Genomic DNA, 16,267 nt, shown 5'->3' on the forward strand with positions numbered 1-16,267 from the left:
TGAGAAAAAGTATGCTCCGCTGCAAAAAAAAGTGTGTCCAGGTCGTAAAAGAAATATCCATCTGATAAAAAACAACCTGCCTCCGGCTCGTGAAAAAACAACTCTGTCCAGCGGGTTAAAAAGCCGTCTATTTAAAAGGAAGGTCGGTCTCCCGCCAAACCTAACCGATCGAAGAGCCAGGCCGCGTCGACGATCCGTACACCTCTCAGCTAACTTCTTGCCGCCCGGTTCCCTTTTTACGTATAATTTTCACCCCTGTTGATTTGGATTCGGCAAAGGTGCAGAAAAATCGATGGCAGACTCGCAGAGTGATTGGAAAATGTTCAGTATTCGGATTGTGTCCCTCGACTACTACATGGCACCGCCAATTCCAGGCCTGGATATCTGTTACAGCAGTTTCCATGGTATGAGATTCGGTTCATGTACCCATAACAGGTCTGTAATTGTCAGTTCTAGTGTCTTTAACTCATTTGCAACCTAGTCCCACGCAATTAGCTTGGGAACGAGAATTTGGGCTTCCGAAGGGACGCTTAAGCGAAATGAATGGCGCGGTTTAGGCAATAAGTAATATCAGTCACGAACAGCTGAAGAACATTTTTCTCTGGGTTTTACTTCTGCACTGAAAGCTACATGGTTTTTTCGGTCGTTCTATAATTTCATGTTATGAATAAGTCATTTTATTTCGTAGCTTCGGTTAGTTCAGAGGCAATAGAACTTGTGTTTTCTCACTCATCCTTCATCCATTGTTTTTTTTTTTTAATACATCAAGGTGGGAAAGTGAATGAGGTTCCTGTTGTAAGAATATATGGTTCTACTCCAGCTGGGCAGAAAACTTGTTTGCATATACATCGGGTAAGAGATTGCTATCTGAGGTTGTAAAGTTCAGTGATTAACAATCCGTGCAAGTGGTAGCAAACATTGTGATTATCATAAATACATTATTATTGAAACTATATTCTTTTGACGCTCTTTCTTTCTTTTGGTTAATTCAGTTGTTCAATATCGTTAAATTTACTTTTTCTTTTTTTTTCCTAATTTAAGATCACTGCTGAAATATCCATATTATGCTCTGTAGGCTTTGCCCTACATGTATGTGCCATGTGCTGATATACCTCCTCAGTCAGATCAAGACGGTAAGAGAAAGTTTAGAATTAGTTTTTTTTAATTAATTTTTTTTAAGCGCATTTCTTAAGTTATGCAGGACATTTTTTCTCAAGCCCTTGTTGGCATCTTAAGATTAAACTTACTTTATTTCATCCTTCTGAATTTCTGATAAACGACAGTACGTTGTGTTCGTATATGATGTGATAACATCATTATTAGGTTGGAAGTGCTGAACAATATCAGACATTCCTGATGATGTTTTTGATTAGTTAAATTCTTATCAGTATTCATGCCGTTGAAATATATTACATTTTGTTCGAGAAGCTCAATAACTTGGGATGGGTCTTTCTTGATATTGCACAGCAGATGTGTACACGTATAAGGTATCTGCATCTCTTGAGAAAGCATTGAAGGTATCTTTGATCACATTAGATGAGTTTGACCATTCTATTATATTATATTATGTGGCCATAGTTATAGTTTTCATATTACAGATGGGGATTTAGTAACCTTTTCTTCAACTTAAACAGCTAAAAGGCAGCAGTGGTTTGACGAGGCAACATGTACATGGCTGCAGCCTTGTAAGAGCAAGGAGATTCTATGGTTATCATTCATCAGAGGAGTTATTTGTGAAGATATACCTGTATCCCAATTATTTACATTTTTTCTGTCTTGTTTTTTTCCCCCCCTTGTGTCATAAGTCATAACACGTGCAGTAACACATACACTCATATCTGATGGTAGGTAAAAGCTAAACTGATAACATGCTTTAATTATTGTAAACCTTCACAAATTTTTCAAGATATTATCCACAAGATGTCTCCCGTGCTGCTAATCTACTATTGGTACAGTTTGATCAGAGTAATTTCTTTCTTGAGATATAGTTCAATATAATGCAGTGAGGATTAAGCTTTCATAATGACACACCTTTTTCAGGCTGGTGCTGTTCTCGGGAAAAGCTTACAGCCCTATGAATCACATATTCCCTTCATTCTTCAGTTTCTGGTATGTATCTCTATATGAACTATTCACGCTGTATTATGTTGCATTAAGTGAACAAGATGAAGTGATTTTCTAGTTTAGTGTGTGCATTTGCTGACTTACGTAGACACAAGCATCTGGTTGTAGATACCTGCTGAATTCAGTTGATCCAATATTATTTTTGCTTTTCCATATTTATATGTTGGGAATAGCGTGGGTGAGTCTGTAATGTACAGCAACCGTCTTGTGAGCAATGTGCTTGGATGTTGTTATAGATATTCTTATGCTAACACATCCTCATGCATGGGTTTGGTCTTGTGGTATCTCTAATATGTAAACTTTTAAAGTAAAAATTGGAAAGATATTTTTAGGGGGTAGTTACTTAAATCTTTAAATTTAAGAACTATTATCTGTCTCCCTTTAGTAATTAAAAATAAGATTAAGAAGGGGATTGTAATGACGTAATCTCTCTTTCTTTGTTAGGTTGACTATAACTTGTATGGCATGGGTCATCTGCACTTGTTAAAGATGAAGTTCCGCCATCCTATGCCAGATTCTTCTGAGAAGAAATTGATTTTCAATAGTCAACAGACAGGGGTGAGTTGACTTGCGTGTCTTAAAATTTCCTAATTCTCTAGAGTTTTCATTTTAACTGACCAAATTCATTTATACTTATGTCTCTAATGGATATTTATAATTCAATGACATAATATTTTTAGGCTGATACAGATGGTGATGCGTGTTTAGGGTCAGCAGTGTGGACATCATCTATGGTCTCATCTGATTGGATGTGGCAACTTCCCACTGAAGTGGATGCTTCATCAAATCACGAGGTTCATTGTCCTAAACGTCAAAGCACATGTGAACTGGAGGGGGATGCTTCTGTGGATGGTTATCTTATACTAGCCCAAACATATTAAATCATAAATTTATCTCATGTATGGCTTTTTTGCTATAAGTTATTGAAATAATTTGGTTTGACAGAGATTCTTTAATCAGCAGTTTAAAATGTATTCATCCTTTCACAAACCCGATCAGATGTGCAAATGGTTCAGTCTCTTGCACCAATCTGGAAGGTAACATATCCATCTGTCTTTGTTAGTTCACTTTACAAGTTTTATACTGTCTGACAATGAACTAATTAATTGCTCCATGTGTTTCAGGAGCAGCAGGAAAGGACTGGGATTTATGAGGATACTGTACTCCTGTTATCCTGGGAAGCATTGCCAGCCAGAAGTTGTTATAAGAAGTCTTTCTGCTGGTCTTGACTTTGAGAAAAAGTTTTTTGAAATGTGTGTGAAGCTGAAAGCTTTGCATCTTTTTACTTCCTTTGAGGAGTTGAGGTTTGTATGAAGCCATTTTCAGCTCAAGGGCATGCATTCTCTTACATGTTTTGACTAACAACACTAGCTGCAAATTTTAAATTATTGACAGAGAAACAGACATAATAGGTTCAGCATCACCACCCACGGCTTCACTATGCAATGATGCCAAATTGCATGAAAGAAGGGACTGAGGCAAATCTCAAATTGTTGACTGTTGATGAAATGCAATCAACTGAGATGATTGAAACACAGGGCATAAAGGCATTATTTTCTTCCCAATTTTTTTTAATGAATACCAAATTTTCATGAGATTTTGTGAAGATTCTTACTCTTGAATCTCTTTAAATCTGGTACTGCATTTACTAATTGCACTGATTCTAATCACAAAAGTGGTGCAGATTTTTGTCTAGACCCATGCATGTGCTGCCCGTCAATAAATCTGGACATGTAATATTGACTGAGTAATATATTTGACATTCCTAATTGAATTTGATGAAGTTACTCCAATAATTTGTTTAATGATGGAAACATCCTTGGACTAGCACTATGAAAAGTAATGTTTTCTGTGCCAACTTTAGTTGTTATTATTTTGTTCCAAATATTTACTTATTTCTTATAGTGAGTAATCAAAATTCTTGTGAGAACCTTCTCAGAAATTGGATAAGTGTGTTTGCTCTTTTTTCTTATGTTCCCTCAAATAAATGAAACTATAGAAATATAACCCAATGAAGCTAAAGGGACTATCAGATTTATTATGGCATTATTCAATATTGACTATCTCTTTTATTACAAACCTAGTATGGGTCTCATGCGTTGCACACAAGTTTGAAAAGGTCTCATGGTTGTTACCGTTTTTATTTTATAAATAGATATATAAATGGTATTTATTCAGAAGTGAACTTCTTTCTGAAGGACCTCATGCAGATTTACATTTCTTGTTTTTAGAGGCTGCAGATAAGGAAGCACTGGATCTCCTGAAGTGGCTCGCAACTTGTCAAGCGGCAAAGTTGATGGTTCTGCTGATGATGAATCTTCAAGTCCAAGTGGTGGTTCAGCTGGAATTTCATTTGCAATGGACGAAAAAGGTGAATCCAATTGTTCTTCCAAATACTGTATACTGCAAAATACCAGAGCAGATACTTATAGCAAAGATAACAGTAATAAGGTATGGGGATCTTTGCCATTTTCAATGACCTGCAACAATTTTGAACGTGCTAGCTTACATGTTGCCCATCTGAAAGGGAAACTGGAGAATGTGTTGACTTGGTTTATTTGGCTAGAAATGAGAAAGATAATGGCGTGAAGAATGGGAATAAAGGTGCTTCAGACTTAAAAGAAGTAGATACACTGGATAATTGCTCTGTGCGGGACTTGATGAGGAGAAAGAGATGTTATCGAGTTGAGCAAACTGACCGTGAATCTGAAATAACTAAAAAACTACTTTTTGATGGGGATGAGAAGCTGACGACTGATGAAGGAGAAACAGAAGTCCAGAAGAGCTGTGTTTTGAAAATGAGCAAACATGATGTAGTGTCTAGGAAATCACCCCTTGTAATTGGCAGTTATGGTGGACCAACTCTCTCTGAGCTGAACAAGTTTCACTCTACTAGTTCTTCTGATTACTCCGGGGTTTCCAGTGGTAGAATGTTTAGGATTGACGGAAGCAAATCTTATGAGCAACATGGTCAGATGAAGTCATGTGAGAACGCTGTGGGTGTGAATACTGCAACTGACATTCAAGTACTGCAATGTGTAAAAAGTGATGAGAAAAAACCCAGAGAGAATTTGGGTTTGTGTGAGACTATTGGCATAGAACCCTTTGTCAATGACATGATGGGTAATCACATGGGATTAACTCCTGCCATGGCAGGTAGGAATCCTTGAAGTAATCTGTTCTTGCCAACCTTGTCTGGTTCCCTTTGCCTGTGATATCTGTGTAGTGTCTTTTCTGTCGGAAGTTGGAATTTAATTTCACTATGCTAATTCATTTGCTCTTCCTTATACGTTTGTGGGGCATATAGCCTGCTATTCTGATGGTGCTTGGCTTTTAGCGCTTACATAGGAACATTGAAAGGGCTACGTGGAATCGTCCACTTTTATGATAGAAACTCGTAGGGTAGCAAAAGTTTGCGGCTTCTCTCTTCTTTGCTCTTGGATCTGGAGAGTTATGTTTTCAAGTGTTTGTTTGTTGTCCATAAAGTGTCGATGAACTAACTGAATCTCAGCTTCCCCCCTCCCCAGAAAATAAACTCCTGAACCTGGAAGCATCTAACTGTAAGTTTGTAAACATAATTTATATTCTAAACTTAGGCTCTTTATAACAGATACGTTTTTCTTAGTTTGTTTATTTTCTTCTTGTGCTCTCCACCCTGATTCTGCTGCCTAATCGATGAAACTTAAACTTACTATTACATTTGTCTTTTTGTTGAAGTGAAAGCTCTGGATGATGTTATTCCTGCTTCTGCCAGTGGTTCCCCTAATGAGATGGAAACTTGCAACAAGCATGTTGCCAATAGTACCCCTGATCCTAAAGGGAAGAAGGTCTTGGGTGTTGCAACTTACTATCAAAATGATGGCTCTTATCTGTGCTTATTGAAACCCAAAATTTTGCCTCCTTCTGAGGATAGTGTTCAGAGATGGCTACTTTGTGATGAGAGAGGTATTTGTTAAATCATGTGTTCATGCCAAATAAAAGGAATTAGAACCTGTTTGGAAATACATTAAAGTATAAAAAGTTATCTTGCTGGCTCTCATGTCTGAAAGATCAATTGCTTTCTTATTAGAACAAAATTTCAAATTGCAAATGTTTTTTGGGGTTATTGAAACTATCTGAAAGATCTTTTAGCATATTTTGGGTTGTTCTCTGGCCTCTTCTCTTAGGATTTAGCTGAATTTGGTTTCCAGATCAAATGTTCCAAGAAACCGATGAAAAGGAGAAGCATTTGCCTAATTGGAATAGCAGACCTTGTCTTATGTCTAAACATGTCGAAGATGTTGATTCTGAAAAGAAGACTCCATCCATCAGTGGTGGACAAATGAATCTAATTAAAACATGCTTGGATGGCTCACAAGACGGTTCTCAGATTTCAGGCCCTGATGTGAAATCAAAGTCTACTCCCCTAAGTCAAATTGGGTTTCGTGATCCTGCAAGTATTGGCTGTGGCCAGCAATTGACGTTACTCAGTATAGAGGTATCAGAGATCAAGCTTTTCTTAATTCTGTTGTATTTGCATATTTTTTTGTAGTTGTTAGGGGTCTTGCGAATTTTCATGTTGAACTTAGGTTGAAGACTTCATATTAGGCATTTGGAGTCAAGTTTTTGGTGATTATCAAGGAAGGAAGGAAGAACATATAAGAGTTAATGCCCTTACATTAATGATAGGAATATCTATGCTTATATGTATGTTTACATGAGAAAATCATGTTATCTCAGCAGAATCAAAAGAATGAAAATTGATGCCAATCGCATTATTATGAACATTCACAAAATATATTCTATTTATTCTTTGGAAGTGACAGATACAAAAATTCCCACTGGGGTATCAAGTGACCTCTCCCGTTACTGATTGGCCATATTATATGTTTACATGAGAGAATCATGGAGGGGAATTATGCTGATACTCTGTCCCTAATCTCAGCATAATCAAAAGAATCAAAACTGATGTCAATCACATTATTACGAATATTCACAAAATATATTCTTTGGAAGTGACGGATACAAAACTTCCCACTTTGGTATCAAGTGACCTCTCCTGTTACTGATTGGCCATGATATATGTTTTCATGAGAGAATCATGGAGAGGAATTATGCCGATACTGTCCCTAATCTCAGCAGAATTAAAAGAACCAAAGCTGATGCCAATCACATTATTATGAAAATTCACAAAATATATTCTTTTCTTTTCTTTTTTGGAAGTGACTGGTGCAAAAATTCCCACTGGGGTATCAAGTGACCTCTCCCGTTACTGATTGTGCCTATGTGATGACGGTGATAATTATCATCCATATTATCTGTTTCTTTCTTGGGAGTATTATTTGGTTAATAATTTTCTAGTTTATCACTTATCTGTTGTAACAGTGCCTTTTTTTTTGGGTGAAATGTAACAGTGCTTTTTACAATATCTTGTTCAATGCTTTTTAGTGATATTTATTGGAAACTATGGATTTCTTACTCAATTAGATTTATACTTGTAGGAAAAGATCAAAATCTGTTAGATCTTGAGAGTTAGGACAGAAAGAAAGGGGAAGAGAAGAGAAGAGAAAGAGAAAGATAAGGGAGGAGAGAGAGAGTGACTAGAGTCAGAATCTAAACTCTAGAGAAGGAGAGGATATCTTGTTTGAATAATACTCGTCATACCTTCATGGTCTGATCATACAATACTTAAAGGACTAACATTAATAACTGACAGCATAGCTGTCTCAAACTGTCTAATAATTAAAAACAACTTAAAATAGGACAACACATGTAAAACATAAACTGACATTAACTACCCTTAGTCCTTGTGTTTCTTTCTAGAATAAACCAGCATAGGACACTGGACCCTAACAAAATCTTTTGCTTAAGTACAGATTCCTATTTTTCAATCCCTCAAAAAAGTGTGGATTTTTTTATTTTCTTTTGGAACTATGTTTTCTGTTTGGTCAGTTGTTCAATGAACCTCGGTCAACTTTGTTACACATAGGTCTGACCTGCTTGCAATACTGGCAGGTTCTTGCAGAATCAAGAGGAGAACTTTTACCTGATCCCCGGTTTGATGCCATCAACGTTGTAGCTCTTGGTTTTCAAAATGATAATGACACTATTGTAGATATTATTGTCCTTTTGCATTGTAAACTAGAACCTTGTCAGAGGTATGGTGAAAGTGGAATGACTTCGCATTTGCCTCAATTAGAAATTATGTATCTCTTCCAAGTTCCAAACTTAGCAAGTGTTTGTGAAATTGGTACCTATGCTTATTCTTAAATTTGTTTGCAGAAATTTTGGGGGCCTATCAGGCTGCAAGGTGTTGGTCTTCACAGATGAAAAGTACTTGCTAAAAAAATTTATTAAGATTGTGTCTTCATATGATCCAGATATTCTGATGGGTTGGGATATTCAAGGCGGTTCTCTTGGTTTTTTAGCAGAAAGGGCTTCGCATCTTGGTTTAGGATTACTTAATAGTTTATCTCGCACTCCATCTGACTCTCGGACTACTTCTGATGGTACTGAAACGTCTGAAAAAGATATGTCAGAAACTGCCATTCCGGGTACATCTAGTGCAGATGATGTACAAGAAAGTTCAATAATTGAAGATGAATGGGGACGAACACATGCCAGTGGAGTTCATGTTGGTGGCAGAATCGTGCTTAATGTGTGGCGACTTATCCGTGGAGAAGTTAAGCTCAATTTATACTCAGTTGATGCTGTGGCTGAAGCTGTATTGAGGAGGAAAGTTCCTTCAATTCACAACAAGGTTCTGACCAAATGGTTTTCTGGTGGTCCTGGACGAGCAAGATATCAGTGTGTCAAATATGTTACTAAGAGAGCAAAGCTGAATCTTGAGATATTAAGCCAACTTGATATGGTATTGATAGCATATGACTCTAGCCTGAATTTTCTTTTATGAGTCTTCAGTGCTCATAGTTTTGATAGTCTTTTGTCGTGGTACTCTGATAGAGCTCTGCTCTAAATATAAAAGCAACAGTAGAAAATAAATGTGAGAGGACAGCAATTGAGGGAAATACTGAGGTTTTGCTATTAAATGCTTTAGAACCGAATCTGTGTTACAAAAAGGAACATCACTAATTCTGGCCAAAACCCTATTTCCTAATACAAAACGGAAAACACAATGAACTGAACAAAACAAAGCAAGACAAGGTCCCTCACTGGTGGTGTTTGAAAGATCAGCACTCCCCTCACTTCTATCCGACTCTCAAAACATAGTTTCAGTGCTCACAAAAACTAGATACTATTAGTAGCAATAAAAAGTGAGAAGCATCGTGTGTCTAGCATGAGTCTAGAGCCACTCTACAACATTATTTCTCTTTAATCCCCTGAGTTTCCTTTTATAGGTCTGAGTAAAGCCAGCAGCTCTATCATACTCTTTTACGGGAGTCCTTCATATTGTCTGTCTTGCTGCATGGGAATGTCAAATGCGTTTACACTTTATAATAGCACATTTTTCTCGCTAGTCATACAATCTAGTTTATGTCTCATTTGATTCCTTATTAGCTTCATCAAAACTAACTTATTGGTCTGAAATAAGTTGCAAATTCATTTTTGATCATTTTTATTTTTGTTCTTTTTTATGCTTTTGATTTCGATGTTTGTGATTCTTAATCATCTTTATTTCCTGGTGGGTTATGCTGATTTATTTTGTTTTCATAGGTAAATCGAACATCAGAACTTGCTCGTATTTTTGGTATAGATTTTTTTTCTGTTCTCTCCAGAGGTTCACAATATCGTGTTGAATCAATGTTTCTGAGGTTGGCACATACGCATAACTATCTTGCCATCTCTCCTGGAAATCAACAGGTTTGCGCACTATTTTCCCTTCACAACTTCTCTATTTGTGGATTCATATTGATGCTTTGATGTGACATGTCAGTATGTTCCCATCATAGACCATATTATCCTGCGTATTTTGTTTTAAGAAGTTTGGAGCTCTTTTCTCGTAACTGAATGATAAGAGCAGGATGTGGTGAGCGAGTAAGGCTAAATCTTTGTTAGAATGTGATAAAAAATCTGAAGTTCACATGCTAATAAAGCCAAGGAGGGTCTCCAAATTATAATAAGAATTCGATCATGAGGTGACTCTTGCAGTACGTCATACACCTGTTTATAATGCAAAGAGGAATAGGAACTAACTGTAAAGCATAACTGACACATTCCTAAGCCTAAGACACGATACTGACAATGACTTATCAAAACTGAAGCTGCAGTGGCTTATAAGGCCCTTAATACGCCACCCCACACAATCTTGAATTAAAAGTAAAGTGGGAAACGCAATCAACGGGCCCCTTTGAATGGCTAAGTCAGACCTCTCTCCACACTCCCCTCTTCTTCCGTTAGTATGTGTTTCACATGGTAGTCTATCACTGAAAAAGTTAACTTCTGTCATATGCTGGTCCAGTTCTTACCCATCCCTGACGTGTTTTGCGAATTCAGCTGTTGCAGTTTTCATCTTGCCATGTGACATTGTATTTGTGTTATAAGAAACCCTCAGAATAACAAAACAGCACCGAGCACAATGAAATGATTGGTCCTTAGATGAAGTTTATGTGAGAAATTTTTTTTTTATGCACATAATTATATTCTTCCTTCACTTGACTCATCATTGTCTCATTTAAGGTTGCTTCTCAACCTGCCATGGAGTGCCTGCCCCTTGTGATGGAACCAGACTCAGGATTTTATTCAGACCCGGTTGTTGTATTTGACTTTCAATCATTATATCCATCCATGATAATTGCGTACAATCTTTGCTTTTGTACGTGCCTTGGCAAAGTTGTGCCATCAAAAGCAAACACGCTTGGGGTTAGTTCATTTTCACCCAGGCAGCATGTTCTGCAGGATTTAAAAGATCAGATCTTGCTTACTCCAAATGGTGTTATGTTTGTTCCTTCCAAGGTGATTTTATCAAATCTTTTATACTCTACTGGCTATTAAGTAGTCTTGCATGGCTGCTGCCATCTGAATTATATTTTGTCATGTACTTTGACGTGAAAGAATACCTAGGTTAAACCGAACTGTGCCTTTTTTCCCTATAAATATCAGGCTAGTTTCTATTCAGTTGACCGTCATCCTCAAGTCATGCAATCATTTCTTTGTCAATTCTCTGTTCAATTGTCCTTTAAACTTCCAACGGCAATCCTATGGTATAACTGTTTCATACAGGTTCGTCGAGGTATACTACCACGCTTGTTGGAAGAAATTCTATCAACTAGGATAATGGTGAAACAAGCAATGAAAAATTTGGCTCCTTCACAGCAAGTCCTTCAGCGGGTATGGATGTGGATTTGATTTTAATTTGTTCCTCTAACCTCTTAAACTTCTATTCCATTATGGTAAATGCCATATAGATATAAATTTTCAGTATCTACTAGGGATGGGCTGGTGGCCCAGTCATTTCAGGTGGGCATCTAGTCATCCCTGTCTGGGCATAGCGATAGGTTGATTTTTGCAATCCAAGGTGTTTCTGGGCCAGGCACTTTGCTTAGATGAAACCTGCCTTGCCCCTAAACTCTATGTTCATGGGTCAGGCATTTTGTATTCTGCATTTTGTGTTGGGCTTTTTGTTTTTATTATAGCAAGCAGTAGTTAGGGAGCTTAACTGGTTCCTAACAGTTCGTAAGTTTTCTTGTATGTGTATCATTGCAATGTGATTTGCGAGTACTGCAATCTTTGTTTCAGATATTTAATGCAAGACAGCTTGCTTTGAAGCTTATATCAAATGTGACTTATGGCTACACTGCTGCTGGATTTAGTGGTCGTATGCCTTGCGCAGAGCTTGCAGACAGTATAGTTCAATGCGGCCGTTGCACATTGGAAAGGGCCATATCATTTGTAAATCAACACGATAAGTGGAATGCAAAAGTCATTTATGGAGATACTGATAGGTATTATTGCGGTATTTCTAACTCGTGCTTTGTGTGCAGTACTGTGAAAATTTCTTATAGAGACACAAACTTTTCATAAAAATAATAATTTTGTTGAAGATAAACAGTACAAAGAAATGAGGACAAGAAGTCCTCCAAAATAAACAATTAAGAAGAAATAAAAGGGGACTCTAGCTCTGAAGTGCCTTCCAATCCCTTTGTTAAAATCAAAATCCACAAGGGAACCACCTACTCTGGGAAAAAAGGTTCATTTGCTGAAACTCAGGCTAAGAAGGTAACTCTGTCCAGAGCAGATGAGAATGCAGAGATTTTTTTTTCCGTTGACCCTCACATTCATCTGTCACCAATAACACTTCTATGACGCCAAGATAGCAAACTGCCAGGGGGCTTTATATTCCTTTCCTTCCAATCAAAGCTAGTGAAAAGTTTAGATATGATTTGAATGGTCTAGAGTTTTTTCCCCCTCATTTAATCATTATTTTTTGAAGTGGCAATTAAAAAAGTATTTTTGCCGTGTTTGATTTTCTTTAAAGCAGAAAAAGAAAATTGCCAACATGAAAGAGAACTTGAAGCCTGACCATCCAAATCAATTCAGACAGTTCTGATTGCTCAATTTGCTTTGTAAAAATCTGATTGATGAGGTTACTGGTCTAAAAAGTCTGCAGATTTTCTGGATGCACCTGTCGCTCCTGAAAATACCAAATAGCCTACCTTAGATCTGCTTTGGTGACTTCATAATGCAGAGATCGATTAGGAAAAGGTCCAAATCATGGCACATTATCATGTTGAGAGCATGATATTTCCTTTAATTTTGTATATCCTAGTATTAGATATGGATATTATATCCTATATTAATATCTTATCATGTCCTGTTTATTTTGGAAGAATGAATCTGAGATGTTGGCTTTAGTTTTATGATACTAGGATTAGTTTGGGTTTTCTTATGGATACCATCATGTGCATGGTTTTATTCCAGGATTAATAATAGAACAGCGGTACTCTTTTCCCTCTGCCTTCAATCCTTCGTATCAGTATTTATTCTTTTCAGTGATATTAAATCCGGACCTCACTGTTATCTCTTTCATGATTGTCCTTACTTTCTCAATAAATAATCTTGTATAGTGGCTGTTCTCATGCAGCATGTTTGTTCTCCTCAAAGGACGCAATATTAAAGAATGTTTCCAAATTGGGAGTGAGATTGCTTCTGCTGTCACTGCTATGAATCCTAGTCCTGTCACCCTGAAGTTGGAGAAAGTTTATCAGCCTTGTTTCCTCCTTACTAAAAAGCGGTATGTTGGTTACAGTTATGAAAGCCCTGATCAAGTTGAGCCAGTTTTTGATGCTAAAGGTATTGAGACAGTTCGTAGAGACACATGTGGTGCAGTTGCAAAGATAATGGAACAGTCTTTGAGGCTTTTCTTCGAAAATCAAGATTCATCGGAGGTAGAAATTCTTTCTAATTTTTTATTGCAATGTTTTAATTTCAAATTTCAATGGAACATGGTGAACAATTTTGTTATCGTATTTTATTTTACCATACTTTTGGCAGAAACTATCATTTCGTTATTTTAATCACACTAGAGAGAGGTTGCTAGGTTTTCTTGATGGAGATGATCTCAGCAAAAATTTCTAATGCCTATACCTTCCAATTTCCCATCCCCCTTTCTTGTTTAAACTTCCAAAGTTTTTTTTTTTTTTTTTTGAGGTGAGAATAAATACTTAAACAATAGGATTTCTAGTGATTATTCTGATAAAGTGACAATATTAGTTTTACCTGGATTTCTGTTTTTCACCTTGTTTTCCTCTGAATGCAGGTGAAAAGTTATTTACAACGTCAGTGGAGGAGAATTCTTTCAGGCAAAGTCCCGCTTAAAGATTTTGTCTTTGCTAAGGAGGTTCGCCTAGGTAGCTATAGCGCAAGGACATCATCGTCTTTACCTCCAGCTGCAATTGTCGCCACCAAGGCAATGAGGTTTGACCCTAGGGCTGAACCACGTTATGCTGAGAGAGTACCTTATGTTGTAATCCATGGAGAGCCTGGAGCCCGCCTGGTTGACATGGTTGTGGATCCGTTGGAAGTTTTGCGACTCGATTCCCCACTAAGAATAAATGACTTGTATTACATAAATAAACAAGTAATACCTGCTTTGCAGCGGGTGCTTGGGCTTGTTGGTGCTGACCTTAACCAATGGTTCTTAGAGATGCCCCGTCCTTTAAAGGAAGCCCGTGTAAAGCATCTCATAGCTCCGAATTCACATCGAACAAGAATAGACTCCTATTATCTGTCAAAGCATTGCATACTGTGTGGCGGGTTGGTCCAAGGATCTGCACATATATGCATTCAGTGTTCTGAAAATGGAGTGGCTGCTGCAACGGCTGTGATTAGTAAAACATCAAAGTTGGAACGAGAGATGCAGCATCTTGTTGCTGTAAGTGATTGTTTACTGCTTTTCTTTTTATCGCCTTTGAATCAAGAGGTATACAATTTCTAATTATATATCGTGTATCGGCAAAGCAAGAACTTGAAAGCCCTGTGCAGTGTTGACGTTACACGTGGTGACCATCTCTGTCAACTATCTTCCATGGCTTAGCCCCTGCGCATCATTTATTGCTTTGATGATAGTTGTATCGGTATGCTTTTGTAGATATGCGACCATTGTGAGGGTGGAGGCAGGCTTCTGGAAAGTGATGTGAAGTGCACGTCAATTTCATGCTCGGTGTTTTATGAGAGACGAAAAGTTCAGAAAGAACTACTAGCGATGAACCATGTTGCTGCTGGTGAAGGCTTCTATCCCAAATGCATGGTCGAGTGGTTCTGAGCAACAGTTGTCACGTTCACCCCTGGATATTTGTGTAGATATATTTCTCTTGTGATTAGATTTGCGTGCCTGGGGTTTGCCATATTTGGTTTCCTTCTTTTCCTTGTTCACAAAATTCATAGTTGCCCATCTTGTTTCCGCAAAAAGAAAAAAGATCCCCATCTTGCTCAGCCTACGAAAAGAAGTGCGTCTCATGATTTATGGAGTTGAAAATGGTCAGGTCAGTTGGGATAGACAGCAGCCGGCTGATGGCCGTCGCAGGCCGTCTTCCGCCTGAAGAGAATATATAGTTTCGAAATACAGTCTTCTGCCGTGGTGAGTCCTAACTTTTTCTTCTTATTTTTTCCTTTAATCTTACACGGATATATTTTCCTACATGCTGCATGCAGTCTAAGAAATGAGTAGGGTTATTCACTATCTTTCGGACCAGAGTTATTAACTGTTTGTGGATGATGTGATTTTGATTTTATATTGTATGCTAATGCTGATGCTGAATGTTTATCTTTGGACAAAAACCTAATATTAGTTACTTTTAATTATTCTAACACCCTTTCTAGTTCTAGGAATAAGTAAAATATAAGATATTTTTTAAGATTATGATTTGATCATAAATATATAATGTCACATTTTCATATTATTTTTCTTTTTCATGACACTTTATGGGGGCAATTTTGTTCTTATGGATGAAATTTTAATTGATAAATGATAGAATTTTGTTTAACAAGTATCATAGATTTTCGATATATTAATTACAAATAATCAATTTGCTTACATTCTTTTTTTATCCGCTCTACATTTGGTCGAGGAAGCCTTATATTTAAAACTAGATTTTACTCTCCCGTGCGCTGCACGGGAAGCTTACAATTATGCAAAATTATTTTCGTTACAAATTTAAATCTCATCAAAACATTAGAAATTGTGTGATTTGTGTTAATTACACAACATCACCATCTATATTTTTTTTAAAAATTCCTTATAAACAACATTTGATGTTTATTGATATTCATTTTAATATGGCTATCAGCTTACCTGGATTGACCTCACATCCATTTGCCTCTTAGAATGCGCACGTTCGTTTCCGTGATTCAAAACATAGAGGGGTTACTTAAATATAATGAAGCAGGTTGAATCCTAGATATCTAATATACAGGGGTTACTTATGATGATGGTGTAATTTTTTATTTTAATAGAAAACTATTCAGAAAAGGAAGACAAAACAACAAAACAGAATCCAAAATCCTTTTATCAACCTCCTCCTCTTGCTGAAGAAGTGGAAGTTGATCAAACGTATACAAATTTTTTATCATCATGTGTGAAGACTTGGCTAAAAAATCAGCAAAACCTAAACGCTCCCTAAAGGTATGATTAATCAGAATATGCAAATCCCTATGTAACAATAATCTAGCGTCTTCAACTATGCCTCTAAAAGGACGAAAGCTAACA

At 37.0% G+C, this 16,267-nt stretch overlaps 1 protein-coding gene across 1 annotated transcript; it reads left to right on the forward strand.

The window, feature by feature from the left end:
• The first annotated feature begins 175 nt into the window (after nucleotides 1-175).
• On the forward strand, nucleotides 176-15,369 carry LOC114737145 (DNA polymerase zeta catalytic subunit-like). The gene is given in 25 exon segments (XM_028925049.1): nucleotides 176-404; nucleotides 770-852; nucleotides 1,076-1,133; nucleotides 1,468-1,517; nucleotides 1,635-1,747; nucleotides 1,907-1,949; nucleotides 2,041-2,109; nucleotides 2,569-2,682; nucleotides 2,833-2,976; nucleotides 3,070-3,100; nucleotides 3,103-3,161; nucleotides 3,249-3,321; nucleotides 4,370-4,635; nucleotides 4,668-5,280; nucleotides 5,842-6,069; nucleotides 6,315-6,601; nucleotides 8,119-8,261; nucleotides 8,386-8,974; nucleotides 9,778-9,924; nucleotides 10,741-11,016; nucleotides 11,284-11,391; nucleotides 11,800-12,005; nucleotides 13,145-13,448; nucleotides 13,820-14,434; nucleotides 14,651-15,369. Coding segments are annotated over 25 exon segments (4,905 nt in total). The 5' UTR covers nucleotides 176-292; the 3' UTR covers nucleotides 14,825-15,369.
• Nucleotides 15,370-16,267: the final 898 nt, after the last annotated feature.

This window comes from Neltuma alba, unplaced genomic scaffold (genome assembly GCF_004799145.2).
Source record: "Neltuma alba isolate B1F8T4 unplaced genomic scaffold, ASM479914v2 tig00013411_pilon, whole genome shotgun sequence".
NCBI classification, from domain to species: Eukaryota; Viridiplantae; Streptophyta; class Magnoliopsida; order Fabales; family Fabaceae; genus Neltuma; species Neltuma alba.